This window comes from Neodiprion pinetum, chromosome 3, assembly GCF_021155775.2.
Source record: "Neodiprion pinetum isolate iyNeoPine1 chromosome 3, iyNeoPine1.2, whole genome shotgun sequence".
In the NCBI taxonomy this organism is placed as follows: domain Eukaryota; kingdom Metazoa; phylum Arthropoda; class Insecta; order Hymenoptera; family Diprionidae; genus Neodiprion; species Neodiprion pinetum.
Window position 1 is genome coordinate 34,741,866 of NC_060234.1, and position 25,809 is coordinate 34,767,674.

At 40.4% G+C, this 25,809-nt stretch overlaps 4 protein-coding genes and 1 long non-coding RNA gene across 8 annotated transcripts; 3 read left to right on the forward strand and 2 right to left on the reverse strand.

Annotated features, from left to right (window-relative positions):
• Positions 1-3,074: 3,074 nt before the first annotated feature.
• On the reverse strand, positions 3,075-5,422 carry LOC124214428 (odorant receptor 47a-like). Of its 2 annotated transcripts, XM_046616697.2 has the most exons (5): positions 4,391-5,143; positions 3,933-4,318; positions 3,687-3,791; positions 3,316-3,474; positions 3,075-3,212 (listed from the first exon to the last, which is right to left on the reverse strand). In XM_046616697.2, the coding sequence occupies exons 1-5, from the start codon at positions 4,809-4,811 to the stop codon at positions 3,159-3,161; spliced, it is 1,125 nt and encodes a 374-aa protein (XP_046472653.2). In that variant the 5' UTR covers positions 4,812-5,143; the 3' UTR covers positions 3,075-3,158. The 2 variants fall into 2 exon arrangements, with proteins under 2 accessions (XP_046472653.2, XP_068990968.1); XM_069134867.1 differs by lacking the exon at positions 3,075-3,212 and having other exon boundaries at positions 3,222-3,474; positions 4,391-5,422.
• Positions 5,262-11,040, forward strand: LOC124214429 (uncharacterized). Its single transcript, XM_046616698.2, has 9 exons — positions 5,262-5,643; positions 5,809-6,021; positions 6,111-6,361; positions 6,520-6,666; positions 7,991-8,450; positions 8,765-8,891; positions 8,970-9,096; positions 9,216-9,368; positions 10,772-11,040. Exons 1-9 carry the CDS (start codon positions 5,556-5,558, stop codon positions 10,811-10,813), a joined length of 1,608 nt encoding a protein of 535 aa, XP_046472654.1. The 5' UTR covers positions 5,262-5,555; the 3' UTR covers positions 10,814-11,040.
• Positions 11,041-12,971: 1,931 nt separating this feature from the next.
• On the forward strand, positions 12,972-16,214 carry LOC124215757 (farnesol dehydrogenase-like). 2 transcript variants are annotated; one of them, XM_046619510.2, is made up of 6 exons: positions 12,972-13,112; positions 13,638-13,940; positions 14,518-14,644; positions 14,764-14,896; positions 15,012-15,161; positions 15,550-16,214. In XM_046619510.2, the coding sequence occupies exons 2-6, from the start codon at positions 13,640-13,642 to the stop codon at positions 15,589-15,591; spliced, it is 753 nt and encodes a 250-aa protein (XP_046475466.1). In that variant the 5' UTR covers positions 12,972-13,112; positions 13,638-13,639; the 3' UTR covers positions 15,592-16,214. The 2 variants fall into 2 exon arrangements, with proteins under 2 accessions (XP_046475466.1, XP_068990969.1); XM_069134868.1 differs by having other exon boundaries at positions 12,974-13,112; positions 13,591-13,940.
• Positions 13,020-16,805, reverse strand: LOC124215758 (uncharacterized). The gene is made up of 2 exons (XR_006882437.2): positions 16,667-16,805; positions 13,020-15,193 (listed from the first exon to the last, which is right to left on the reverse strand). It is a non-coding gene; the product is annotated as an uncharacterized lncRNA (long non-coding RNA).
• Positions 16,806-17,100: 295 nt separating this feature from the next.
• On the forward strand, positions 17,101-21,470 carry LOC124215756 (farnesol dehydrogenase-like). Of its 2 annotated transcripts, none has more exons than XM_046619509.2 (5): positions 17,101-17,231; positions 18,511-18,790; positions 18,882-19,005; positions 19,140-19,275; positions 19,487-21,470. In XM_046619509.2, exons 1-5 carry the CDS (start codon positions 17,211-17,213, stop codon positions 19,697-19,699), a joined length of 774 nt encoding a protein of 257 aa, XP_046475465.1. In that variant the 5' UTR covers positions 17,101-17,210; the 3' UTR covers positions 19,700-21,470. The 2 variants fall into 2 exon arrangements, with proteins under 2 accessions (XP_046475465.1, XP_046475464.1); XM_046619508.2 differs by lacking the exon at positions 17,101-17,231 and adding an exon at positions 17,947-18,321.
• The last annotated feature ends 4,339 nt before the right edge of the window (positions 21,471-25,809 follow it).

The window sequence follows — 25,809 nt, forward strand, 5'->3', positions numbered from 1 at the left end:
TTCTCACTTACTCTGTAAACAGCAACAATTTATGTTCCTCGAAGTTATCCTTATCGATTTACTATAGGTAGTGTTTCTCTCGCAGAGCTTCGATGCTCGCTAAATCATGCAGATTAGCCGCCAACCCCGTCCGCAGTTCCAATATTGAAAACAAGGGAATGAAATATCAGGCCTGACCTTCAAAGATAACCGGATATATGCTGTCTGGCTGAAACAGACTATTTAACTTTTTTCGGCACAAAAGCGTAATCGTTTCGATAATTTGAAATCACTTGATAATGGAGGTAAAATGAACTTTTGTGCTCAAAGAAACTTTGAATTATTAAGTTTTTAGTGTATAATGTTTGTCAATCATTGATATCATGTCCTATATGCGGACTTATGATGTGTTCGTATAAATATAAATTAATGTAAATTCGTTTGCTACATGTTTTGTTCCGAGGTAGAAAAATCATGTTTTCGCCCATCTCTGAACAGCACCAATATTTTTATGAACTGCAGGAAATGACGCAATCAGTGCAAAGATTGCTGTACGCGCTTACAATCAGAGAAAACTTTTTGCTTTTGTTAAAGAAATCAATTTGTACACAATATTTCATTGAAAATACCAAAATTAATGAAATAATCGTAATAAATCGCAAAGGCATTTTAATTGAATATGAAATATCGATTTTAATTTAATCGATTCAACGAAATAATAATTTTTTCATGGTACAATCAAAATACTGAATACGCTCAGGTAGATTCAACTAAATCGTTTCATATAGTTCACTAAATCTATTGGCTCGATGAATGTCAGTAAAATTTACGAAGTCATGGGAGCTACTAATTGATTGCCGCTATCAAATAATATCTAGCATGGAAATTCTACAAAATATTCTTTTGAAAACCTTGCAACGCGTTAAAAATCCTTTCTCGGAAGAGAAGTAAGATGAGCAGTTATTAGGAGGAGCTCCAGGAATCTGTAGTATAATCGGCAGAACTAAATTATTTGTGGTCTAATACCATTGAATCAGCCAATGGCATATTTCTTTGTCGTTTTTGGACGTGGCACTTGATTCGTGTAGCGTAAATCAGAATCAAACGATAATTTTTTCAATTACAGCAATTAATCAATCATCTTTCAATCTTTAAAAAATGATTTCACTGTGTACGTGACCTGACTTCGCAATCGCAACAGAATCTATGGGATTGTGGTGCCGAATCTTTTCTTCGACATTATTGAAACCTTTCGATTTCTGCGCACTATAATATCAACTAAACGATTTTGTTTGGTGAAAATAACGTTTGGTCGGATGAATATTAATCCTGAAATTTCGTTGCCAGGACTAAATTTTGATCATAACGACCGAAAGTTTTTTCCGAGTGTAGATTTACCCTAGACGGGAAGAAATAAAACGTCTTCTGTCCAGAATATGCTCTACTGCCCGAGGAAAAACTATATTTTATTGCACTGGACTCTGTTAATAATTCCGTTGAATAAGAGATTCATAAAACATTGGTAATCGATACCTAATTGCATACGAACAATAAGTTTTAATTTGTAGAGGTATTATGTTGAATGTAAAGAACCTCGTCATTCTAAAGGGGTGAACTAGTTTAGCCTATTATTCATTAAATAAATAAGTCTGGAAATGGATTTTAAGGTCTTTCAAAACACGCCAAGTCGCATGGAATAAACGCGAGCAGCAATTAATAACAGGAAATAAGGGATTTTGTATTTCTCAATAACTCTCAGGCAAGTATTGATTTCTGAATTATTAATGCCCAAGATAAAGCTGCGTGCATTAATCGGCTCTATATTGATACGATGATGTATTTTCCATTCTAAAGTTTCATGTCACGACGTTAACCTTACGCAAGAATCGACGAAAACACATCATTGTGTTATGAGCAAGAATCTTATCGTCATTTCTACTTGTCCTTGTTATTTTCATCTCATGTCATGGCGTGTCAAGTCTATGCAGAGTAGTTTTCCTTCTCGCAGTAATCCAGTGAAAAACATGTTTTCCAACATGCACGTCTATCTAGATTTGCTCAACTGTCGGACGTCGCGTAATCGCGGATACCAGCTGCTATTGTACAAAGATTCCTCGGGCGCTATGATGTTTTTTTTTTAATAATAAAGCTCACAAATATGATTACACACTGATTCGAAGGTCTCGATCGTCTCGACCTACAGAAGTTTATTGGCGCTAATCTACGAGCGTGCAGTGTATCGGTGTACCGGTTTAAACACGGTGAATAAAATAGAAATTATCAAGCTTTTCTTGTTCATCCTTTTGCGTATGCATAAAAATACGCGAAAACGAATATTAGGGTGACGAAACATATTTGAAAGCTGAAAAAGAAACATTTTTTTTAGACACGATGAGATGTGTGAAGATAAATCTGTACGAGGCATTCCGCTTCGGTGTGAAGCGATTCCACGATAGAATCACAGTCTGTGCGATAAATTCGAGTTTATGGCCGAATGCTTGCAAGATGCGCTTCAACTTTTGGGACCCCCAGCCCGGGCCGCCTAAAATAATTTTTCTGATTCCATTCGACTCGTTCTGGTCAAGTCTGTAGAAGATTGGCGTAATATGTATCACTTATTAAACTGATTACGATAATCGAAATTGCAACTAACTAAATTAATTTTAGTGCCCAAGCCGTATCGCGGTTGCATAATCCATGAATCGACCTTCGACTGGGCAGCTTGAGCTGAAAATCATGTGCAGATCACGAATATATGCATATTTCTTCTGATTTACCGCTTGCGTAATTATGTACTGGACGTTTACTGTCCACTTTCGTTGGTTAATCAAACGTTCATCCGTCAAATAGGCTATCGCCTTGAATTGCAAAAATAAAATTCGTTGATACTTTAATTGAATGAACTATAGTAGCTATATTTGAATATTGCGAAGATTTTGAATTAGGAAATTAATTTTCAAACTACGCCCAGTTTAGCAATCGATTTTACTGTTTCGCTACAATTGTGTATCAATGAGACAAGGATGATGGAAGATACGGGTATCTTCCAAAATGTATAAATAATTGTAGCTGAACAGTCGAGTGAATTTCTGCGATTAATTTGTTCCTTTTTTTTATTGGTATTCACATTGTTTTTTTCACTACAGGTGTGTATAGCTGATTCCTCTACAGCCATTTCATCATTCTTGAATGCTCATCAGCACGGTCATGTACGACATGGACGCGTGTACGATCTGCAATCGTAAAATTTTTTTTTTTTTTCTGTCTCTCTTTTCAGGCTTGATATAAGTTTGGCATGTCGATCCGATAAGCTGAATACATGCTCCGAAATCTTACATTCGTGAAAGTTGGTAAAGATAAGCTGTAGAATTTTCCAGCTGACAGCGAAGTCGGTTTCTGAGCTCGTACGAGCATAATTAAGCTCAGATCTCTTTGATGACGATCATTTAGTTCGTATAACTTGGACCTTGAAATAGCAAGGCTTACCCCGATGCTCTGAAACACGTCGAGCCTAAATTAAGTACGAATGTGAGGAAAAAATTCTAGTTGAATTCTTCGATCAGAAGTAACAGAAAATATAAACATTTCAATTGAAATGTTTCGATGCCGAATCAGGATATCTGCAACAGCTTGGAATTTCTTGTTTATTTCGCATTGATTGTAAGTATAACAGATTCCTTTATTATTTCGTTAACACATATACTAGCCTTATCTTCGATAAACTGCCCACACCAATTGAGTATCAAGGCTTGCAAGATTAGTCCGAAAATTGAGGAGAAGTGTTTTACCATCAATCGCACCTCGTTATGGCTCTGAAAGAGTCAAACATCTGGAAACGTCGTATATATACGCATATACATATAATACGCTTACGAGTGTGTTACTCTGTTGGCCATTGATTTGTTTTCACCGCAGCTACACGTACATAGATATCAATTTCATGTCTCACGCACTTTGGCTAACGCATAGCCGCTGATGCAGGTATTGACGGTAGTTATAAGGAACAGCTGAATGATAGATCCGTTGAAGACGTCCTCGATATCCGCGGCAAATTTATTGACATTCTGATGAAGTTGAATGCACCTGGAAATCTTTTCGTGCTCACGGCGAGGATCAACCTCGCTAATTTCTTCCAGCCAAGTTTGGAGTAGGTGAAAATTACTGCAGGCGTGATGGTTTAGGAATATGAACCACGTGTCAAAGGCCAAGACGTGGACAACGACGCTGCAGCTGCTTATGACTAGGTGAACGTAGGCGACGCTGTAGCCAATAGTTGTGTTTACGCTGAATGGATAACGGGTCGGAAAAGGCAGCTTTCGTTCGTATCCGAGTAAGATGCCTGGGGTGGGAAAATTTTCAAATCTTACATCGTAATTTCGAAAAGTCAAGGGTAAAGTAGATCAATGATCACCTGGCACAGGCTGCACTAACATAACCACGCCCACTAAAAGTATTACGGATCCGTAAACTCTGCAGAATCGTAGTCCTACTTGGTCGTAATATTCTAGAATTGGATCATCGGCTTCAGATCTCTGTCCTTCGCTCACCTTGCCCGTTTCAATAACGGTTCTCAGGTAGTTCATTTTCTTTCGATTGATAATCAAGCAGAGAAGTCTCGCTAAAGCATTGAACGTGAGCAGCCAGGCACTCATGAGTTCGGCGGTCAGTTGCAAATCGTCTGTCACGTGGATGAGCTCGGCGAATCCAGCAACAATAGCAGATACATTGACAAGTAGCGACATGGCCATTAAGACGTAACACCATTTTCCATGACGATCGAAGATACCGACGCACTCTAGCCAAAACTTGCAGTAGTACATATACTTGTTCATCGCGTCTCGTCGTATCTACGGCAATAGTATCCACGCAGGCACCGGAGAAAGCTGCAGTCAAGTGGTAAAGCCGCAAAGTAACTTCGTTTTCTCGTAAAGAAATTACCCTGAATTACAAGTGCAAACTAGAAATTATTGGAAAACTTAGCCGGTAGTTACGCAATTATTTTCGCCCTTTCTAGAGCACGGACACAATCGCGTAAACTAGCTCTGTGTGAATAGTCATTTGCGTAGGTATGCCAAGATGTGGTGCGGGTGAGTAAAGACTGGCAGAGAGACCTAACAGGTGCACTTGAGACTTTTTCAACAAAACCAGTCGTTAGTTGGCGTTGCAGGAATTAACTTTCGAAAAGTATTTTTCATGCTTGCTCTAACGGTTGTTGTATATATGTACGGTAATGTGAACTTGCAGAAATCCACATAATTTTTTGCATCGGTGATGCATTTACGATTCAGGCTACGTATACAGTTGTGTACCAAGTGATACATGTCTTGCAAATTGAATCATACATTTTCATGCCCTATGCGATTTATGCAGTGCAACTCGAGGAGAGCCGGACGTGTTCGGAGAATACATCTGCATGACAGTTATGCCGATGGAACCGCAGAATATCGAGTAGCCGGTCAAACCAGTTGATATATTTTTCAAACGATCTTCAATGGATCGATTTCAAACCCCGCAAGTGCGATCCTATTACTTTGAGCCTCGCTCACGAGTCACTTCTGGTCCAGAAGTTCGTCAGAATGGAGCGATGGGTTTCCAAAGTGGCGGTCGTAACGGGGGCGAGTTCCGGCATCGGGGCTTCCGTTGTCCAGGAGCTGGTCCGTCAAGGTAAGCGATTTATCCTAAGAGAAGAATAAAAATGCTGCGTATGATCGCGGAACATAATAACAACACCCTGAATGTAAATCCGTAAAAGACAGCGTAAGTTGGCTCAAACGACGGCCAATCTGCTTCTTCGGAATAGCAGTTTCGCATTTTATTTTTTTTGCCCAGGAATGGTAGTCGTCGGGCTCGCGAGGAGGAAGGAAAAGGTCGAAAGGCTTGCGGATGCGCTAATCGAATTCCCGGGTAAACTTCACTCCGTGGAATGCGACGTCTCCAAAGAGGAAAGCGTCCTCGCAGCGTTTGCCTGGATCCGGGAGGAACTTGGAACCGTCGATGTCCTGGTGAACAATGCCGGGATCGCGAAGGAAACGACGCTGACTGGTGAGTAGAAGCGCCCTTCCGCATTTTGAATTTCGAACAATTTGACCAGTAGCAATAACGGGCGTTAACGATCCTTCTCTCACGCGCAGAGGGTTCCCTGGAGGAATGGCGGGCCGTATTCGACGTTAACGTCTTTGGCCTCTGTCTCTGTACCAGAGAAGCCGTACGGTTAATGCGCGAGGGTGACGTCGAGGGACTTGTCGTCCATGTAAACAGCCTCGCCGGGGAACGCGTCCCTGCGGTACCTGGATTCGGCGTTTATCCAGGGTCTAAGCGCGCCCTTACCGCCATGGCGGAAACTCTGCGCCACGAATTAAGAGCCACGAAGATTCGGGTCACGGTAAGGCGGCGTTGACGATCTTTTTAACAGAAGTAACGTCTACGTAGTCAGAGACAACGTTTCGGATAATTAATTATACATTTTAATATTTGCAGTTGCCGAGAGGGCAATTCACCTACGGCATTATTACATACAGTTTTATTTCTTCGGCATTCTAGTGCGTCAGTCCTGGTTTGGTAGCGACGGAGTTACTGTCCGGTTACTCAGCTTTTTCTGAAGAAGCTTTGGCAGCCATGCCTGCTCTTCGACCCGATGACGTAGCGGCGGCAATTGTCTACGTATTATCGACACCGCCTCACGTACAGGTGAGGTACTTAATCGTGCATCGAAAAATAATGTGTTTCCATTTTTAATCAAGTAATGGAAGGTATGATGTGTCAGAAGTTTGAACAAGGTCAGGATTTCTCGAAACGATTTTATTTTTTACAATAAATACATTGTCAATTTCTGCGTTTGTCTTTTAGGTGCAAGATATTTCGCTCCGTCCGTTTGGCGAATCTTGGTAAACTAATGCAGTCTGATGCAATCACAGGGAGTTTTCAAGTTTCATTCTTTGAATGTAATACCGAACGTGGTCGGATAGCAAAAGTGATTTATTGTGGTCGTAGCAAGCATTGTTTAACTAACGCGGATGTATTATAAATCGATTTCTTAACCAAACAATTTAATTGTAGGCTGATAATAGTTACGGTTGTGGTATTTCGCTTTGGAAAAGTTTTATGATTCTTTGAAGTTCCTATCAATAAACCATGCAGGTGTATTATAAGTCGATTGTCACATGCCCCCGAAGTATGAAACGTCTACTTCACTCGCTGCTGCTGCACTGCATTAATATTTTGACCTTCAATATCCACGCCCTGATATTCCTATCGGCACAATAAGCCACTGTATTAACTCGTTCGACGACGAGATGTAAGAGAATAATCAATTTGGATAAGGTAAGTCACAAGCTTGCGATATATATTTCTATAACCACGCCAATGAACGAGAAGATACACGTAGGGTTAAAATTTTCAAAGTGAAAAAATGAATCACGGAAGCTTTATTGACTCAAATCAAGTACAATCGAACCAAGGCCTCGCAGAACGGCAAAATGTCTAAAAGTTGAGTAGGTGAAAAATGAAGTTTGCCGTTAGCTTAAATATACACTGTGCTCTGCTATATTTCTTCCCGTCAATCTACTTGTTGAGTAATCGATATTATCGATAAATTGCACTCATAAATTGTAACTTATCGCAAGTGGCAGGCGGTATGTACTACAGCGGTAATCTTGAATTCGTTCGTTTATCATTAGTTGCAACATTTTTCATCTTTGGATCCCATATTTCAGACCATCGTATGCGAACATCCTCGAAATATTATTTGATCCCTTCAACGTTTAAAAAATGATGGTAGACGATGATGACTGGACACGTGTTGAACATTCGCTCCTTTTCTATTACCGATTTATAACCGTCTGAGTATGTCCCCCCCCCCCAAAAAAAAACAAAGCATCAGCACAATAAGAAAGTGAAATTTTAGCACCGATTGCAGTACATAACTGCTCCTCACAAGTCACTCTGAAAGGTGTGTCACCAGACCACGATGTGAAACAACTTGAGACCTAAGTGGGCGCCGACTTTTATGTAACCCCCATCTCCGAGGTTTATTTCGAAGATTGCTATCGCATTGATAGGTGGTAAAGATATGACCGTATTGTGGTTTCCAAGTTGGATATGCCCAAGTCACTCGAGTTTCTTCGGACAGTTACCCTCGCGAGTCTGTAAGCAAAATTTCTACAGCACGGTCATGGAACGTTGGGTAGGTAAACTGGCGATGGTAACCGGCGCCGCCGATGGAATCGGTGCAGCCATCGCCGAGGCATTGGTCAAGGGCGGGGTCAACGTACTCGCCCTGGACGTCAAGATCGTCCGGCTCTTTTCCCTCAGAGAGAGACTCAGGCTTGCTCGAGGAAAGCTCTACCCCAAACAGTGCGACGTGAATAAGTTGGAAGAGATCGAGGCTGCCTTCAAGTTTGCAAAGGAGACAGCGGGCGGTGTTGATATTCTGATAAACAACGCTGGAGTCACTCATCTCTCAAACATCACTGGTAAGTGAAATTTACTAACCCATGGATACAAGGTGGTTCTCATTGAGGACAACGTCAATGTCAAAGAAATCCCAATTAACGATGCGATCGAATTGTCGAGAAATCGAGTCGAGTTGTAAGTTTCGGTAATTATCTTTCGGTCGAGTGGTCGGACCATTTCCGATATACCTATGTAGCCGCGATTAGAAGAATCGGCCTGTTAGATAACCGGTAACTGGCTAATGCCAATGCTATTTCAAGTGTTACGTTTGAGCAGTCCGTTGATTGACATCGCACGAGCCATACCTAATTGTCATTTATCAACCGTCGATCAGATGGCGACACCGAAGGTTTCCTGAAGGTCCTTCAGACGAACGTCCTGGCCGTAGCTCTGTTCACCAAGGAGGCAGTCAGATCGATGCGTGACCGTCAAGTCGATGGGCACATCATCAATATTAACAGGTATTCACATGGCCAACAGGGCAGGATGAAATAACAGTTCATCTTCACGCATTCCTACTTTCACCTTTGCTTTCTCAGTATCTTCGGTCATCAAGTCGTCGGCATCAATCGAGGCTTGTACGCGCCCAGCAAGTTCGCAGTCACTGCTATGACAGAGACGGTCCGTCGAGAGTTGATTGGTATTAAAAGTGGAATTAAAATTACGGTGAGTATAATCGAACAGTGAATTCTTCGAAGGTTTTCCATTCGATCTAACTACTGTCAGATGCTTATTCATGGAATTCGAGAAATGCGTCCGTCGTGCAGTTTCCATTATTTCTATAGAGCATCAGCCCGGGTGCCGTAAGTACGGAAATCCTGGACGCAGCAGCTGCCGAAGCAAACGTTCCGGTATCGAAAAAGGACGTTCCACGACTGGAGCCCTCGGATGTCGCAGATGCCGCAATTTACATTCTGTCAACTCCACCCAACGTTCACGTAAGAAACTGAATCAAATACGTCTACGAATGTAAATTCGCGTACTATTTCTAAGCTTAGCGTGACCGGGCCGGTTTTCATCTCACTGATACGTTACTGTGAGACGGGAATATTTTCTTGTATCGTAGAGATGGTAAGCTTTTTTCCTTGAAGATGGCGGAAAACACGTACTATAAAATATATAAATGTATTTATCCATTATAGACATCGAATCGTGCTCACCGTTTGTAATGCCAGTAACTCTGCAGGAATCTCTGAAATCTATTTGCATCCAAATATCAACGGAGAATTATGTCGAATGCTAGCTGTTGTAGATAATATCGTTTCACTACTTTCCGAAGCTTCTCGGAGACGCCCGCTTGATGTAAATTCTATATCTCCGTGGACTAGACTTCCGTAATTTCATCATAAGTTCCAGAATAAAAATCTCGAGACCTTGTAGTACGCACGTATAAATTCTACACTCTCATGCCGTATGCATAGGCGTGGTCACTGCAGATTATGTAGATTTTCAAGGAAACGTCTCGGAACAGAATGGCTTTGTAATTTTGTACAACTATCTGTAAGGCTGTGTGTATGAAAGTTGGAGCGGGGGTCAAAATCCCGAAATACCAAAAAGTCTTCTTGTCGAAAGGCCGAAATTTTCGAGATACGAATTTGAAAATAACGAATAATCAATGTACCGAAATTGGAATTTTCGATAAGTCACCCAGTAAAATAACTGTTTTCCGGAAAGTTCATTTAACCGAACGCTCTTTTATCCGAAAAAGTATTTTCAGAACAGTCGGCATTTTGAATGAAGAAAGCATAGAATATGAAAATATAGAAAAATGAAAGTTCCGAAACAAAAAATTGAGAGCGGCTGATACTTCGAACAGCCAAATAACAAAAAAATAATTATTTGTCGAAAATCAAAATTCAGAAGGAGCAAAATCTCGATCCGCAAAATGCAGGAGGACCAGAATCCTGACAGGACGAAATACCGAATCTCCTGAGAATTTGGAATTTGTGAAATTCGTCAACTCGATGGTAGTTTTATCAAGATCGTCTAATTGTATCAGACAATCGTTCGTCTGATGAAAGAAAAAAAGAACGCAAAGGAATGGGCAGCATATTCTTAATAAATTATTAAACGCTACGTCTTTCTCACCGTACGTTCAATTTATTCAAGAAATTATTACGCCAAATCGTGTTTTTGACTTTCGGGATTTCGTTCACTCGACTTTTTGGTCTTTCGCATTTTTCTATTCTAAACGAAACTTGACGACAGAGGTAAGGAACCGGTCGGGGTGATGTGAAACAGTGCGATTCTTGTTCAACCACGTTACGTCTGCATTAATTACTCGATCCCGTGTCGGTTCCTGTTGCCGGCTTGTCATAAGGATATTTGTTAATTGTTACAGATCACGGAATTCACACTCCGACCCTTTGGGGAAACTCTCTGAGGCATGAAATGTACCCAACAATGCCGGCACTCTGGGGCATTCTGGCACACCGAAACCGTAATTCGATTGCTTGATTAGACACGTGATATCGTGTGTGGAACACCCTGGTTGAGTATAATTTTATGGAAAGGATCATCAATCTGCCAATCCTCAATTGCGATAACTACACCTAGTATTTACAGTGCACTCGTTTGTTACGCACCACAAATAAAAGAAACGAAACCTTACATTTGCACCCTATATTTAACGAGAACATGAAAAGTGTTCAGACACTGCACGGCTTGGTCTGATCGTGAGGCGTCTCACCGAAACTCACAAAATTTAAATCTGTACGTATAACTACGTATAACTACGTATAACTATACGTAGAGTGTGATTTTAACGATGATGGGAAGAAAATTTTCAAGTACTCGGACGAGGCCGTAGTTTGCTCAACGACGTAAAAGTAAACACGAGATTCCGGAATCGATTGTCCATTATACTGATGAATTGTGAAGTTAAATTTTTCTCACAATTTATGGTAAATGATTTTAAAATGTGTTAATCATGAAGGCCTCGGCTTTAAGTCAGTCACTGAAGCTTCACGGACACAAAGTTCATGCCTTTGAATGAATAAAATAAGTGTCGTAGTGCAAAATTGAGGCCAGGCATTGATAAGCAGCTCGTGAGGAACTTCGATTGATATTAAAGCGAATTATAAATTCTTGAGATGTCTCAAGGTTCCCACTATTTCAACAACGAATTTGGCTAAATTCAGAAACTACGTGCAGGTTTCACGTAGTTGCGTGCGGTCTTGAAATTATATATACCTATATGCGTATTGAATGCCTACGATAAAACGCGTCGAAATATATGTACATATAATCACGTCAATTCAACGCTGTACGTCGTTTTGCGTCATCACATTTCATAACGAATTCACGAAGACAGCACAAAATAACGAGTACAATATGTTTCGGCCCTGCAAACCACTCAGGATTGTAGCAGTAAAGTCTGACAGGGTAACGAAGTGCCGCATTTCTCTGACACTTTCAATCCATTTTGCATGCTTACACTAATTTCTATTATTAGCTCGGAGTAAAGTCTTCTCTAAATTTGCTTTCCTTTAAGGTAAATATCTGCAATTACGTGTCTTACGAATGTCAGAAATCATGCACAATCATAAATCACTATAGAAATTTAATACGGTTATACGTAGTGAAGCCTTCGGTCAATTTTAGAACTCGTAATCAAAAGTTTGAAAATTAATACTGCTTTTACACATTTAGGGGTACTTGAAATTTCTGTGTCCGTGTAATTTCCAAAGGGTTGGTCGTTATTGTTATCTTTCGTAATTCCGTGAAATTTTTATAACCTTAGTAACGGATTTGCAATCTTTGTTACTTCACTAATTCCTATCAGCTTGTGACATTTCTAATGTCTAATTTAAAAATCTGAGATTAAGCGTACGCCGATTCTACCTAGTGGATAAATTAGTTCTTGATAATTCGATTACTGCACCGGCAATTGAAGAACTCCGTTGCTTTCGAATCGTATAAGTGGAAAAAAGTAATCTAGTATGATACAAGTGTAACTAATAACATACCAAGTGTGTAATGACATAAGGTCGAAAACCCAGCCTTTCTTACCAAAAATTATAAGAAAAAAGAGAGAGCGGCAAACGGTCGTAATTACCAATTTAATTTTTTTCTATCCAATTGGTAAAAAACTTATCTAAGCGCATAGAAAAATGTACAGCATTATGGTTTCAAGAACTTCGTAACAAAGTATCCCTACGCACGAAAAGGAAGTCGTAAAAACTATTTCTTTCATCTCTCTTTGCGCAATCGCCAAAATCAACCACGAAAAGTAAAGACAAATTGAACAGAAAAAAATGTGGAAAAACTGGAATAAAAATATACGAGGCTCGAAGTGCCTCTGGTATTATTCAACATCCCATAATACCATGTCTACCGTCTACATATCTCTCTTTTTGTTCGACGCCGTCAGTCCCAGTGCAATCCCCTCCTAAAGAAATTAATGGGTACACGGTTCAGGGATGTCTACTATATTACGATGATGATGTCAAGGATAGTCTTTGCTTAGTTAAAGCATCGTTTCATTCTCAGTTGCTGTACGCGAACGAGTCGGTCAGCGTCTCTGCTGCGATTATAGGTCTATTTCATGTCTGCGTAACTTGTATGTGAGTGGTTTTTGGTTTCGTTAGTTATCGCTACAAGGAGAAATAATTGGGCCGTAATTCAGGAGTGAAATTAATAAAGTTACCCACTTCGTTCGACACTTTAATTCACATTGAGAGGTAAGTCAGGTGACTTTGGATTCTACAAGTTTGGTTTAATTGCAATAAATCTGTTTTACTCGATTCTCGAGTTTTTGAAAACCGCGGTATTTGGCGAGCACCAATTGTGGTCAGTTTTGCAAGGATACGTTCGGTGGTAAAGAATTTTAGCTTAGAAACGCAATTTCGTAAACGATTTCGTGGCCACTGGTTCTCAGTTCGTGATCACGTTCTTATTATATGTAGTCCTTTTTTCCCATTCATTTTATTTTTGGCAGCGATGAATATCTGATGTACCTCAACATGTATTACACCTCATCTTGTTTGCCGTGACTGCGCAATATTTTTTCACCGATAATTACACAGCGTTCGAGCCCGTGCATGATATCATCCGTCGATCAAATACGGAAACGCTTCTGTCTTTGTCCAAGTTATACAACACGTCTGAATACATTACTGCGATAGATTCATAAAAACTTTATAAAAACTTGATCATCAGGAGATTCGCATAAGTTGAACGAAGATTTCAATCCGTAAAAATTTAAGTCATGGAGCGTTGGGCGGGTCGAGTGGCCGTTGTTACGGGAGCTTCTTCAGGGATCGGGGCTTCCATCGCCGAAGCTTTGGCTCGGGAAGGAATGATCGTCGTAGGCTTAGCGAGGAGAAAAAATCGCCTCCAGGACACGGCCGAGGCCTTGAGTATCGCGAAAGGGAAGCTGTATCCGGTCCAATGCGACGTTTCGAACGAGCAAGAAATCTTGGATGCCTTCAGATGGATCAGAGATCATCTCGGAGCAATTGACGTCCTCGTGAACAATGCGGGTGTCGCCCACTTCGCCCATATTATCAGTAAAGAAAACTATTCGATTCTCCATGCAACAAGAATGAATTTTTAGTATATCCGTTAGGGTGTATCGAAAAGCCACGTTTTTCTAATTTCGACACGGACTAGCGTGGAAAATTTTGGTCTTGACAGAAAAATAAATCGGTTTCAAGGAAAACATTTTTAAATTTGGAAATTTCTTTAACACAGTCAAATATTCTTGAATATAGTAAGGAGAACAAGAAAAGTCAATACTGGTATATTTTTTTTTTTTCAATAGATAGCTGTAGGGGAGTGAAACACTAGACCGTGTCGAAATTTGAAAAACGTGGTTTTTCGATATACCCTAATATCCATCACCCAACGCCTCGGTTTCGATATAATTTTTATAAAATGGCTGCAAAAATCATCGCGTCGAATTTAAATCAACAATAAGATGAAGGACGCGATGTCTCTCCTAAATTGAGACAAGATTTCTGGCTCTTTTTTTCACTAACGATTTTCGAATGGCCTCATAGGCATTCGCATATACTTGCTGCATGTTATAGGAATACCAAATTTCCTCGATTGGCGTGAATATATTTTCAAGGTCTTCTCGTTTAGGCGGAGACACGGAAGGCTTTCGGCGCGTACTGGATGTCAATGTCTTGGCAGTGGCCATATGCACACGAGAGGCAGTCGCGAATATGCGAGCTCGCCGAGTCGATGGTCATATAATAAACATCAACAGGTAAACGGACGCTTCGCTATTATCATTATCAGATGCCCGCGAAGCCAGATCAGTATACGTAAAATTCCTCTCCCAGTTTCACGAAATTATCTTACATTTGCAAACAATTCCGACTCCAGCGTAACCGGACATGCTATTCCGAATCTACCGAATCATCTGAGCCTTTATCCAAGTAGCAAGTACGCATTGACCGCCATGACGGAGGTTGTTCGCCGGGAGCTAATTTCCGCTAAAACGAACATCAAAGTGACGGTGAGTAGAAAAGCCGAGTGAAAAGCGGAATGTCCGGACATGTTATCTGTTTCACAGTACCGCGTATCACTCTTGTATTTTTATGCGTCTTAATCAGAGCTGAGATGCTTTTCAGAGTCTTAGTCCTGGACTGGTGAAGACCGAGATCATGGAGGCTGCAGAATATTGCGTGGAAAACACAGGAAGTCCCGATGCTCCGACATTGCAGGCCAAGGACATCTCAGATGCGGTTCTTTACATACTCAGCACACCGCCAAACGTTCAAGTAAATTTTTGTTTTCGTGGTAGCGATGCTTCCTGAAAAAATGAAAAACACCAGTTAGTCTCTGTGTCTGAGTAGCTTCGAACTACTTCGAACAGCCTTGAGCCTTTGGCATTGTGGAAACGGTGCCTGTATAACTTCTCTTGGCTAAAGTGCAGGAATTATAGAATTAACTGTGATCGAATCTCGCATCGACGATCAACGACAGCAAACGACTTTAAACGATTGCCGCTGACCTTGTGAATACAGCAAATGAATTCCGAAGTTCTCCACGAATCGTGACGTTTCTGTTCATTCCCTGCTCATTAGCTATTCAGAAATTTATTCTACAAGTACTTGTGAACTTTTGAAGTGCCTTGAAATGCAGGAATGCATATGGGATTTATTTCAGATAACAGAACTGACCATTCGACCAGTCGGAGAACAACTTTGAGTACGATTTGGCAGAGAAGGAAAATTTCTTGGTGGAATTGCGCTGCCGAAAACGCTTCGGTATTTTTGTTCGCCATTTCCGTCGAGGGAAGACAAGACGAGACAAGACGCCTATCTAACCGTACATAGAACAGTGAAACCTCTGATATTTCCTGCCGTAACGGGAGAAAATGTTCGAAGATTGGCGAGTATAACGAAGACTCGGACATTACGTTGGTTTACCTTCTCCCTGCCGGTTTCCAAGTGTAACCATCGTAACCATCGAGCAAGCAAGCATTAGCTGGTTCACCGCGGGAAATTAAATGTCGCAGATTTAACTGTATCTTTCCATCACGGATGATTATACATACATTACGAAGTTATTACTCTTAGGTGAAAGGAATCACGTAGTTAAAACCGCGTGTTATAATGTGAATTTAACTACGTTATATTTCATTCTCGTCGACGATAAGAGACTAATTTAGTTCACTTTGACGAAGATATGTGATGTACGCATAGTTGTGATAATTATTTTTCCATACCGATACAGCGATTGTCAAATCTTTCTTGAAAGCTAATGAAGGTACTAGGTATGTGTTTTTGTTAAGTTTAGATACATTTTGCAAATAAAATGACTTAATCTTATTCGTAGCCACGAGCTCGACTGTAAAGCTACAAATACTTTTAAAGACACCATGTGCTGGGGATACCATTTATTGTCGTCAGTACAGAGATTTGAATTGCTAATGTAAGATTTTGCCTAATCATTTCCTGTGAACGACCTGATAAAAGCCTGATCGTTATACCCCTGCCTGCATGTTGTAACGCATCACTTCGTAAATTTCCAAACATCGATATTTCGACTCACAGGTCGTGCGATTATCAGGTCATTAACTGCGTGCGATCTTCATCAATTAGCGATAAGTAATTATGTTGTAACAAAATCCGTCAAACAACCGTATCGGAGCTGCAAAATTTACTCAAGTTTATCACGTAGAATAAATCTACTAGATAAGTGACGTTGAATCTTAGCCTTGAAACTATGCCAGGATCAAGGAGACGGTCGTGAAAACCTGTTTATATAAAATTACACTCACCAAGTTGAGCGTTCGATCATCGTTTGGATCGCTTTTCAATTTGGCACGGATCGTTCCGTCCGCAGTCGGCATTTGGAAGCTGAAAGTGCGAATACACCTGGATTAAAAGTCGTGTGTCAATCTCTGGAAAATGTGTAAGCTGTACGTTACGTATTCAGCCTGTGTCAGCAAAATTGTTTGGATCTTTAGCGCGTCGTAGACAGGGGGCTTTGTGTGATCCGGTTACGGAATAGCGAGCTGAGACTGCTCGAGAGTCTGTCGCTAAGATAAAAACATGACAGTGTATAGTATATTCTCTCTCTGAACAGACGACGTCCGTCGATAGTCGCCCGACGTATCCTCTGTGGGACCTTCGGGATTCTGCCGAGTAGACGACCTTATCTGAATATTTATTTCCTTTGTGAATTGAGCCCGGTGGTCAGTTTGGCTTTGGCTTTTAGTGGAATTGGGTTCAATTCGAGGTCCGCAGGATTCGTCACTCCGGTATTCATACGTAGACGTCGACAGCGTTCTCGCCAATCGGATACCTACTCTGTGCAGGGACATGGAACGATGGGCAGATAAGGTAAGCAGCCGCCACTGGACCCGTTGGTTCCCATATAACTTACCAGAGCCCCGACGCAGGCCTCCTTAGATGTGGCTTAGAGGTTTCGCAAACTTGCTAAATATTCACCCAGCGTAGGCAGCATCTCCAAGCTAATTATAAGACCGAAAGCACGATGATTATACCGTTATACACTGCCGTTGTATACAATTCGAATTTGTCGCCTTGAAACTGTACAGCGTAGTCACACAACGTAGTTACACTGCACAAACCGTCGTTGTTAGATTCAGGCTTAAACTTTTCATGCAAATACTATGACGGCGTTGACTGACGTTAGGATTTCTAATTACAAGTTTTATTTGCCAGAGAATAATTCGACGTGCGCATTTGCGTAAAACTCGCGGCGCAACGCTCTTGTGTAATTCCGTTTCTTGCCTCTTATCTCTCGCTCGGAGAGCATCGCTGGCGTATCAACTTGAGTCGTGTTTATTACAGCTGGTTCCTTAGCTTGGCACTTGTGACGCTCGAGCCCAGGGACGAATAGAGGTTTTGGGCCCCGGAAAAAATAATTTTTTAACTTCTGGTCGTGCCGATACTTGAACACGTGTGATAAGTCGTAGAAATCGGCAACGGATCACACTTAACACTCGTTAGTTCCATTGCTGTGAAAACGACGAGACAGCGTGAGTATATTTTACGAACGAAGGTAATTTCTGCCTCATCAAAGAGTCTGCGGAATCGTTCTATCCGTACCTGCACGCAGACTTTACACTTTAACATGTGGCTACTTAGAATTCGGTCTTTACTCTGCGAACAAGACGGTTCAAACGACGTTGTTTATGAGGTACGCGCTTCGCGTCGAACGTGTGGCATAAAAATGCCACTCGCTCCGTTTCCCCTTAGAATATTTTTCGGCAGGGAAATTTGTGTAGATATATGTATACATACTTTGCTGATGTATTCATACGTACCAGGTACACGATGCTCCTGGGAAATTATATTCCTGAACATACGCACGAAATCACTGAGTAGATTATACGTGTATATCGGGGGAGGGTTGAGTTTGCGAAACTCGCCTCAGGTGAAATCCTGGCTCATCGAAAACTTGCAGGTAAATATTCACTCAGGAGTTTGCCCAGCCGGTTATAAAGACGGCTGCACGCACCTCGAAACGCACCATAAGCGTCAGCTGTATTTTGGGGTAAATCACCAGGCAATTACGATGCCGCGTAATTTACGGCCAGAGCCTGCGATCTGATATATCCGAAAATCGACAATGAAATTGGAATCTTTTGTTCAGGTCGCCGTCGTGACTGGCGCCTCGGCTGGAATCGGTGCAGAAGTCGTAAAAGCTCTGGTCAAAAAAGGATTCACGGTTGTCGGTCTTGCCAGACGGAAAAATCGCGTTCAAGAACTTGCCACGGAATTGAAAGAAGAACCGGGAAAGTTACACGCCTGTGAATGTGACCTCACCAAGGAGGAAGACATCCTCGCGGCCTTTCGTTGGATCAAAGCTCAATGGGGAGGAGTTGATGTGCTCGTAAATAATGCAGGCGTCTTTAAATTATCCACCCTGACAAGTTAGTGTTGCAGAAATTTCACGCGGTTCCGAGTTCCTCGCGAGTTCGTGTCAAAAGTAAATGTAGTATATCAATCGGAAAATGGTTTTAGACGGGCATACCGAGGACTGGAAGCATATCCTGGACATTAACGTTTTGGCGGTTTGCATCTGCACGAGGGAATCCATGCAGCTGATGGAAGATCGTGAGCATTGTCATGTGATAAATATTTGCAGGTTCGTTGCTTTAGTTTTTGTTATAATTTGTTACTCCTTTTTCTCCTGTATCCTGGGTATGAAATTGGATCGCGAAAAGGTAAGAGGGACGTTTTAGAATCGAAATATCCTCTGATTCCCGATTTCCTTCGCAGCGTTGCAGGTCATCGGATTCCGAACTTGGTTCCATCCTTCCTGCACGTCTATCCCGCAAGCAAACACGCTCTTCGAGCTATTTCGGACAGTCTGAGAGCAGAGTGTGCCCGCAATAAGAGGAGGATCAAAGTCACGGTGAGTTGATTTGCATGCATAAAAAATAGCCCCCAGGCATCCAGTGAACTTGGACTTTTTTTTCTTCTTCTATACGTTTCTTTTTCTCTCACCCGAAATTCGATCTTGCGGATCGAGGCTTTCGAGTATCTTATGCTCTGACGATTTACCACGCCGGATCTCGAAAACACGTCCAGAAGTATCCAATTTACGTACATATAATACATTTCAGAACCTGAGTCCGGGCACCGTGCAGACGGAAATGGCAGCGGGGCTTGGAAATTTGTCTGAAAAATTGACTGAGGAGGATATGGCGGAGCTTTCTCAACACAAAGTAACTCTTCAGTCGAAAGACATTGCCGACGCAGTGCTCTACGTTTTGGAAACACCCCCGCACGTGGAGATACGCGAGTTGATTATAGAGCCGTTGGGGGCAGTTTTGTAAACATGGCGTCGACGAGGATGATTACGTACTTCTTCAAATTGTTGGTACGCCGATACAAGAATCTGATTTTATCTCATTTTCACCCCAGGGGGAATGGAACGAATCGTAATGAGTTTTCTTATTTATTCGTACACCTTTGTGATAACAGCTGACATAATCTCAGCCAGAATATTAATGAGAATGAAAATATATACGGTATTAAGAATAAGATTAGATTATCGATCTCAACTATGTGCTAGGCATGAATCTCAATAAAAGTCTTCAACTATACGCGGCTAAATAAATGCGTTACATTTTCTAAAAAGGAATATTTAAAAGTTTGCGTAGCAATGAATAATGAAAATCAGCATCGTCCTCGAGACGTTTCTCACTTTCAAATGCAGAAACACTCAATATTATAGTACTGATGCAACGGCTTGAAATAATAAATTCACCTGATCAAATGTTCGATTCAAATTCTGTAATATTACATTTCTTGTTTTCATCAATTTTTATACGAGGGCAGTCCAAATATCAACTGCATTAAAAAACAAGAAACCAGAAATATCTGGAAATTGCATGTTATTTAGTAGTTTGAACAATAAGTTAGGAAAGTAATTCTGCTCGTTATCAATCGAATTCTAATTTCCTACACTTATCGACTCGTTCAACCGGAACGGTATACAAATCGAGTCAGTAATTGTCTAAAACTGGAATTTCCCAGCTTTTTCACACTGTCTAAATAATACATACAAATTCTGCACCCTGATTCAGTTTATTTATCAACTCTCACAAGCGTTAGCGACCATCGCAAATCTCCAGTCAAAGTTTGCATAATTTTCGCAATTCAAATTTCGTGTCATATCGCGCGCAAACAAGGCAGGGTGAGTAGTACACGTTTTCACCGCGACGGGGCGCCACGCGTGTGGAATTCGAGATCCATGGATGGCAACGTTCACGGAGTGGCGGGTATAAACAAAGGCCGATCGAGTCACATGTGACCGTGTTCATGTCGGGTTGGAAATGCGGAGTGTTTGGCCCCGGATAATTTCACTATTTCAGTTCCCGGCATAATTTTGTTGTACCGATGTCCAAAGGTCAACAACACGATCACTCTTCAGTACGAATGTAAATTTATACATACACGCACAACTCACGAAATATTTCGAATAACCGTATCTAGTGTTTGATGATCGCCCGGCTTTCTTCATCGTGTAGTCTTCACCTGTTCTGGATGTCGGAACTCGGATCACGAAGGACAGCACGCACTTCGCACTTATAACAACCGAATTGTCACCACCACAAGTATTGACTTAGACATTCTTACCTTTTACAAATGGATGGTATTAGGGAATAACGTCTTGAACCGACATTTAAAAAAAAAATCGAGGAATTACAAATGCATACAGAGAATGAGACTCGAGTATATTCTATTCGCTTTTCTCCCTACATCGATACTCACGCCAAGTGTAACTTGAATACCGTATTTCGTAATAACGACGTATCTACTATACATATGTGTAACTCTCGCGTTTACATCCAACAAATATTTTGAATAACACCAACGAAATTCAAGTTTCATAGTTTTTATTGACACAATTATAAGTTAATATCAGCATAAGTTAGACAAATTTATCCAACCACTCCTTAAATTAAAAAGTTCCGTAAAACAACGTTTCTTACGCAAAAACAAATCAACTGTTTTTATAATTCGTCAGGATATTTTTTGGGTGTTTTGTCATTTTGTACTCCTTCACTATAGAAAACAACGGTAAATAAAAAATAAAAGTTTCGGTGCTAGTTGAGTTTATTGTTGTGGAAGACAAAAATCAATGTAAAAATGTGAACGGAGAAATCTCGGAATTTTCATTTTTGTTGGGTAAGACGTTATTGCTTAATACCATTTAAATGATTACTGTCTACAGTTGTTGGCATGTTTCGCAATCATTGGTGGTGGGACATTTCGACCATTTTTTGCGTCGATTTTATACCGTAGAGACAAAATGTATTAATTTCAATGACTGTGAATGCATGTATATTGTTTATGATGTTCTATAGTTCATGTCGGAATGTCAATTGTTAGCGACAAAATTTCGATCAATGTTTTTTTTCTGATAGTTGTGTCGAAATATTTTTAAATTTCGGAACGTTATACAAAATACCGAAACAAATTGTTATTGATTTAAGGGGTTTTTTCTCCAGCGAAACGCATTGGATAAATTGTTTTTTGAAAATATTAAAATTCGATTAGAAATCATGCAAAGTTTGTGAATTTCAATATCTTCAAAGCAAATCAGATAGTTTCAGAAACAATTGCTTATTTCATTTGATTGTTTACAATTGTTGATTTTTTAACATCTTGTTTTTAATGCTTATAAAATAATCGTTAACAATATTGACTTTCTCAGTAATTTCATTTTCCATTAACAGGTAAGTAATCTTTTCACCTAAACATTATCGCTGTACAATATCTGTTTTAAAAAACCAATAACCTTGTTATTGGCCAATGAATTGAATTCAGGCCATACGCTAAACTTATTCCTGTATCTCTTCGCACGCTATTTTATTATAGATACCTTGCAACTGAAACAGAGTAAATTTCTTTACTTCCATTACCGTCATAATTATGGAATTAGCTTCGGTTATTTTTTAATTATTCGTTCACGTGTATTTCAGCATGAATTTTGGATGATAGAGTATTCTTGAGAGAAAGTCGAATGAATAATTGCGCCTCCAATTTATTATTTTGCGATTTTAATTCGGTTACACATCGTAAACGTACGTTTGAATATATCTGTGATTATTTTTTATCAACTCTCATAAAGTAAGACGTTTACTGTCATGTATTTTTGCGGTTTTCGACATCGCCTATAATTATAAGTCATTACTTCACGTCAACCTCGTTGGCTTTACCTTTTAGTTCTAAATTATTGTAAGATAAAACGAAGCCGCTTATCCAATACCATTTCTCTGCCATTCCAAACCCAATTCACACTGTACTTGGTTTAAATAGTATTTGAATATTAATCTCCAACACTCGCAACAGTTATTAGCAAATAACTTTTACTCAAGAGTAAGACGTTTTTGAAAAACTTGACAAGTTTTCAAAGCTAATCAAACACGTAGCACTATCATTGATACAAGATACCGAAGCAGGAATAATTAAGCAGCTAATTAGCCTGGAAAAAATATATTTAGTCGCGTTTTAAATTTTTCCAAAAATCAATGAAATCTAAATCACAAACTTGACTCATAAACAAATTCACCGTATCCCAAATAAGTATGTGAATGAAGAAAAAGCTGTGGAATTCAAACGTATTGAAATTATATCTTGTAAACGTACGAACGCTTCTCGATTTTGCAACTTCGTTCATGCAAAGCGTTTTTCAATTCCGCATAATGCATGCAATATACGTGCGTAGAGAGAGACCTATGATATGAAAAATAAGTGCTTTCATACCTATACCTGACTAATTCTATGCAGCAGCACCGCCTGCAATTAAATTGCATCACTTTAATGGTTGAGCTATAATGCCACGATTTCAATTACAAAACGTGGATAATGACAGGCCGCGGCGGCAATGGGTGAAATGTAAAATGACATCTTATTATTTTGTCAATGTTTTTTAGTCGCCCATTCATTGCGAAATAGGAAATTATAACCATGGTTCATGAATACACTACATTTTTTCGGTACAACGCTCCTCTTACTTTGCTCCTTTACCTTTTCCCGAATCTATGTAACGATTTGCTCGAGCCACGATTTTTGATACTCTGACGTATTTGCCTACAGATGTTATATGTGTACAGTTGAATTAATAACGCGTCACATAACGTTCGATTTACAGTTTTCGAAGTCTACTACTTTTTCTTCTGCTTGTCCGGCGCGTAGCCTCGATTCCAAAAAAATATCGTCCCAAGACAGTCTTCGCTGTTTCATTTTACCTTTGCATGATTTCGATTCCAGTTGACATTTTTCACTCTCCAGTGTCTTTGGTTTGAAAAAGTTGTATCGAAAACCCACGGATATTGAACATTTATAAACCAGATATTGCATATCTGTTATTGGATTTTCTTTTCATTTTTCTTTTTCACCATACAACTCCTGGGACTATTACTGTATCGAAAATTCAATTTCAACACTGTCATACCACTCTAATGAAATTTGAGGAATTTAATTGGACACCGGCCGGATTATCAGGAAATCACTGAGGTGTTTGATCGCTGTTTTACTGTAATGGCTGAGGCATTTTTATACGACTGGCAGACCGGTTAGCTTCAATTTTGTTTTACATTCCTGAGCGTTATATCAAAACAAATCCGATCACCATAGATATTGCAAACTCAATGATCATTTGATTGTTTCGTGACTGGAAATTTTAATTTACTTTATTTTTACGTACCTATCCGAAGTTTTGATCGATCAAACTTGATCCAAAACTCAAGTTTTCGCTTATTTTACGTTCTGATAATAAAAAAAATATAGATTAGTAGAATTTTGAATCCCGAGTTCGTGCTTTTTGATGGATTACAACCAAGTTTCTTCATTTACTCGCCGAAACTGCAGTATTAGAGTTTTCGATCACGCTTGATCGTTCGAAATTTCCGGTGCACTTGTTTTCATATTTTTGCTAACAGCGTCAAGTTTCAACATTGCAATATATGTTAGTATAATACAAGACACGTAGATTCGAGGTTTCTTCGCGTTCGAAGAGCCGGCTTCCAATCATGATAAGAACAGCTTTTTTCGAATACATAATATACCACGAAATAATGAAGTACGTAGCATCGAAGCTATCGATCTTCTTGCCGCGTTACGGTACCAATTAATCTTGGATTAGGAGTTTTCTTAACAAGTTGCGTAGCTGAATCGTAGAGACGACAGGTAGCTCACATCATCGGGTGATAATTTGTCGCCCTTCCACGAGTCGGGCAGTGACACGTTATCTTCTTCTTCATCCGTTCGTCGAGGATGATTAATTAACCGTCGGCCGAGTCTTGGAATTGGGCCGCTTGTCCCGCGTTTTGTAAACTCACGTTCGCGTCTTCGCTTTCCCCGCATTCAGATTATCCTCTTCCTCTCACTTTCGTTCATCCATATTCCTCCCGGAAGCTTATCCGTCAAATTGCGCTGCAGTAATATGATAATAGAGACGAGCGTCATCTTCCTTCTTGATATTCAAATATATCTTCGCCAGGTGACCGCAGTGCAGGAACGATTATCCAAGGTTATCCACCCCACCTTTCAAAGGTAATAGCCAAGCTGCTTATTCCACATCCACATGGCCTCTGGCCTACCTAGCAACACAATCAAGTAACAAACGCCAACTTTTTGGCATCGGTTGTTCCTAATACACGCATGCGACATTAGATTTCCTTAGATGAGTGACGATCAGGGCTCGATTATCGGGTTCGTTTCTTACGGGGATTCGTGTTTTCCAGCACTAACTGTCCAGAATTTCCATCTACCGTAAATTAGTACGGTATTTGTGGAGGTTGTTAGTGAATTTCATTTCGACTGACAGTGATTAAGCTTTGTTTTCGTTCGATTTCAAACTTTTTTTTACCGCTCCTTTTTTCCGCTGTAGTTGGAGTTATCAGGACACGCGTTGCTTGCGTTAGAGTAGACGAATGAATTTCATTTTAACGTTGGTTAAAAAAGTCGCCTCGTTACGTGCGATACGGTAACACGCATGCATCGTGCGAATTCTAAAAAAGCGCACCGAAATGTCGGAGTCAATTCGCTCGAAGTTAACGCACGCTGGTGTGTGTTTATAATGGCGGTGTCAGGATTATGTGACGTCAGGATTAAACTCGGCCGATAGTTGGGCGAGCCGAAACAAAAGCTAGGTAAACTTCCGTGCCTGAAATTGCTGCATTATAGAACGGCTCAGGTATCCGGGTAATTACCTGATCAAGATCTTGAAATTCTGAATAATTCCGCGACTTCCTCTCGCTGGATGGTCTAGCAGCCGATTCCCGGATTATAACCGAATCTGAGATGCGGAAAATTCCATCGCCTTGCGATTCTTGGAATTCGAATTTGAGTTGAGGATAATTTTGGGCCCTCAAGGGAGTGACTAGCGATGGCCGCTAAGCTGAAAATAAGAGATTCAAAACAAATAATCGCA

Bases quoted from the DNA above. Each gene is read 5' to 3' on its own strand.
- LOC124214428 (XM_069134867.1), bottom strand. From the start codon at position 4,811: ATGAACAAGTATATGTACTACTGCAAGTTTTGGCTAGAGTGCGTCGGT. The intron at 4,319-4,390 runs GTGATCATTGAT...TTCCCACCCCAG, and splicing joins GTTAGTGCAGCCTGTGCCAG to GCATCTTACTCGGATACGAA. The intron at 3,792-3,932 runs GTGCGTGAGACA...TGACTCTTTCAG, and splicing joins GCGGCTATGCGTTAGCCAAA to AGCCATAACGAGGTGCGATT.
- LOC124214429 (XM_046616698.2), top strand. From the start codon at position 5,556: ATGGAGCGATGGGTTTCCAAAGTGGCGGTCGTAACGGGGGCGAGTTCC. The intron at 6,667-7,990 runs GTGAGGTACTTA...ACTTTTATGTAA, and splicing joins CGACACCGCCTCACGTACAG to CCCCCATCTCCGAGGTTTAT. The intron at 8,892-8,969 runs GTATTCACATGG...TTGCTTTCTCAG, and splicing joins CACATCATCAATATTAACAG to TATCTTCGGTCATCAAGTCG.
- LOC124215757 (XM_046619510.2), top strand. From the start codon at position 13,640: ATGGAGCGTTGGGCGGGTCGAGTGGCCGTTGTTACGGGAGCTTCTTCA. The intron at 13,941-14,517 runs GTAAAGAAAACT...CTTCTCGTTTAG, and splicing joins CCACTTCGCCCATATTATCA to GCGGAGACACGGAAGGCTTT. The intron at 14,897-15,011 runs GTGAGTAGAAAA...GATGCTTTTCAG, and splicing joins AAACGAACATCAAAGTGACG to AGTCTTAGTCCTGGACTGGT.
- LOC124215756 (XM_046619508.2), top strand. From the start codon at position 17,989: ATGTGGCTACTTAGAATTCGGTCTTTACTCTGCGAACAAGACGGTTCA. The intron at 18,322-18,510 runs GTAAATATTCAC...TCTTTTGTTCAG, and splicing joins GGCTCATCGAAAACTTGCAG to GTCGCCGTCGTGACTGGCGC. The intron at 19,276-19,486 runs GTGAGTTGATTT...AATACATTTCAG, and splicing joins AGAGGAGGATCAAAGTCACG to AACCTGAGTCCGGGCACCGT.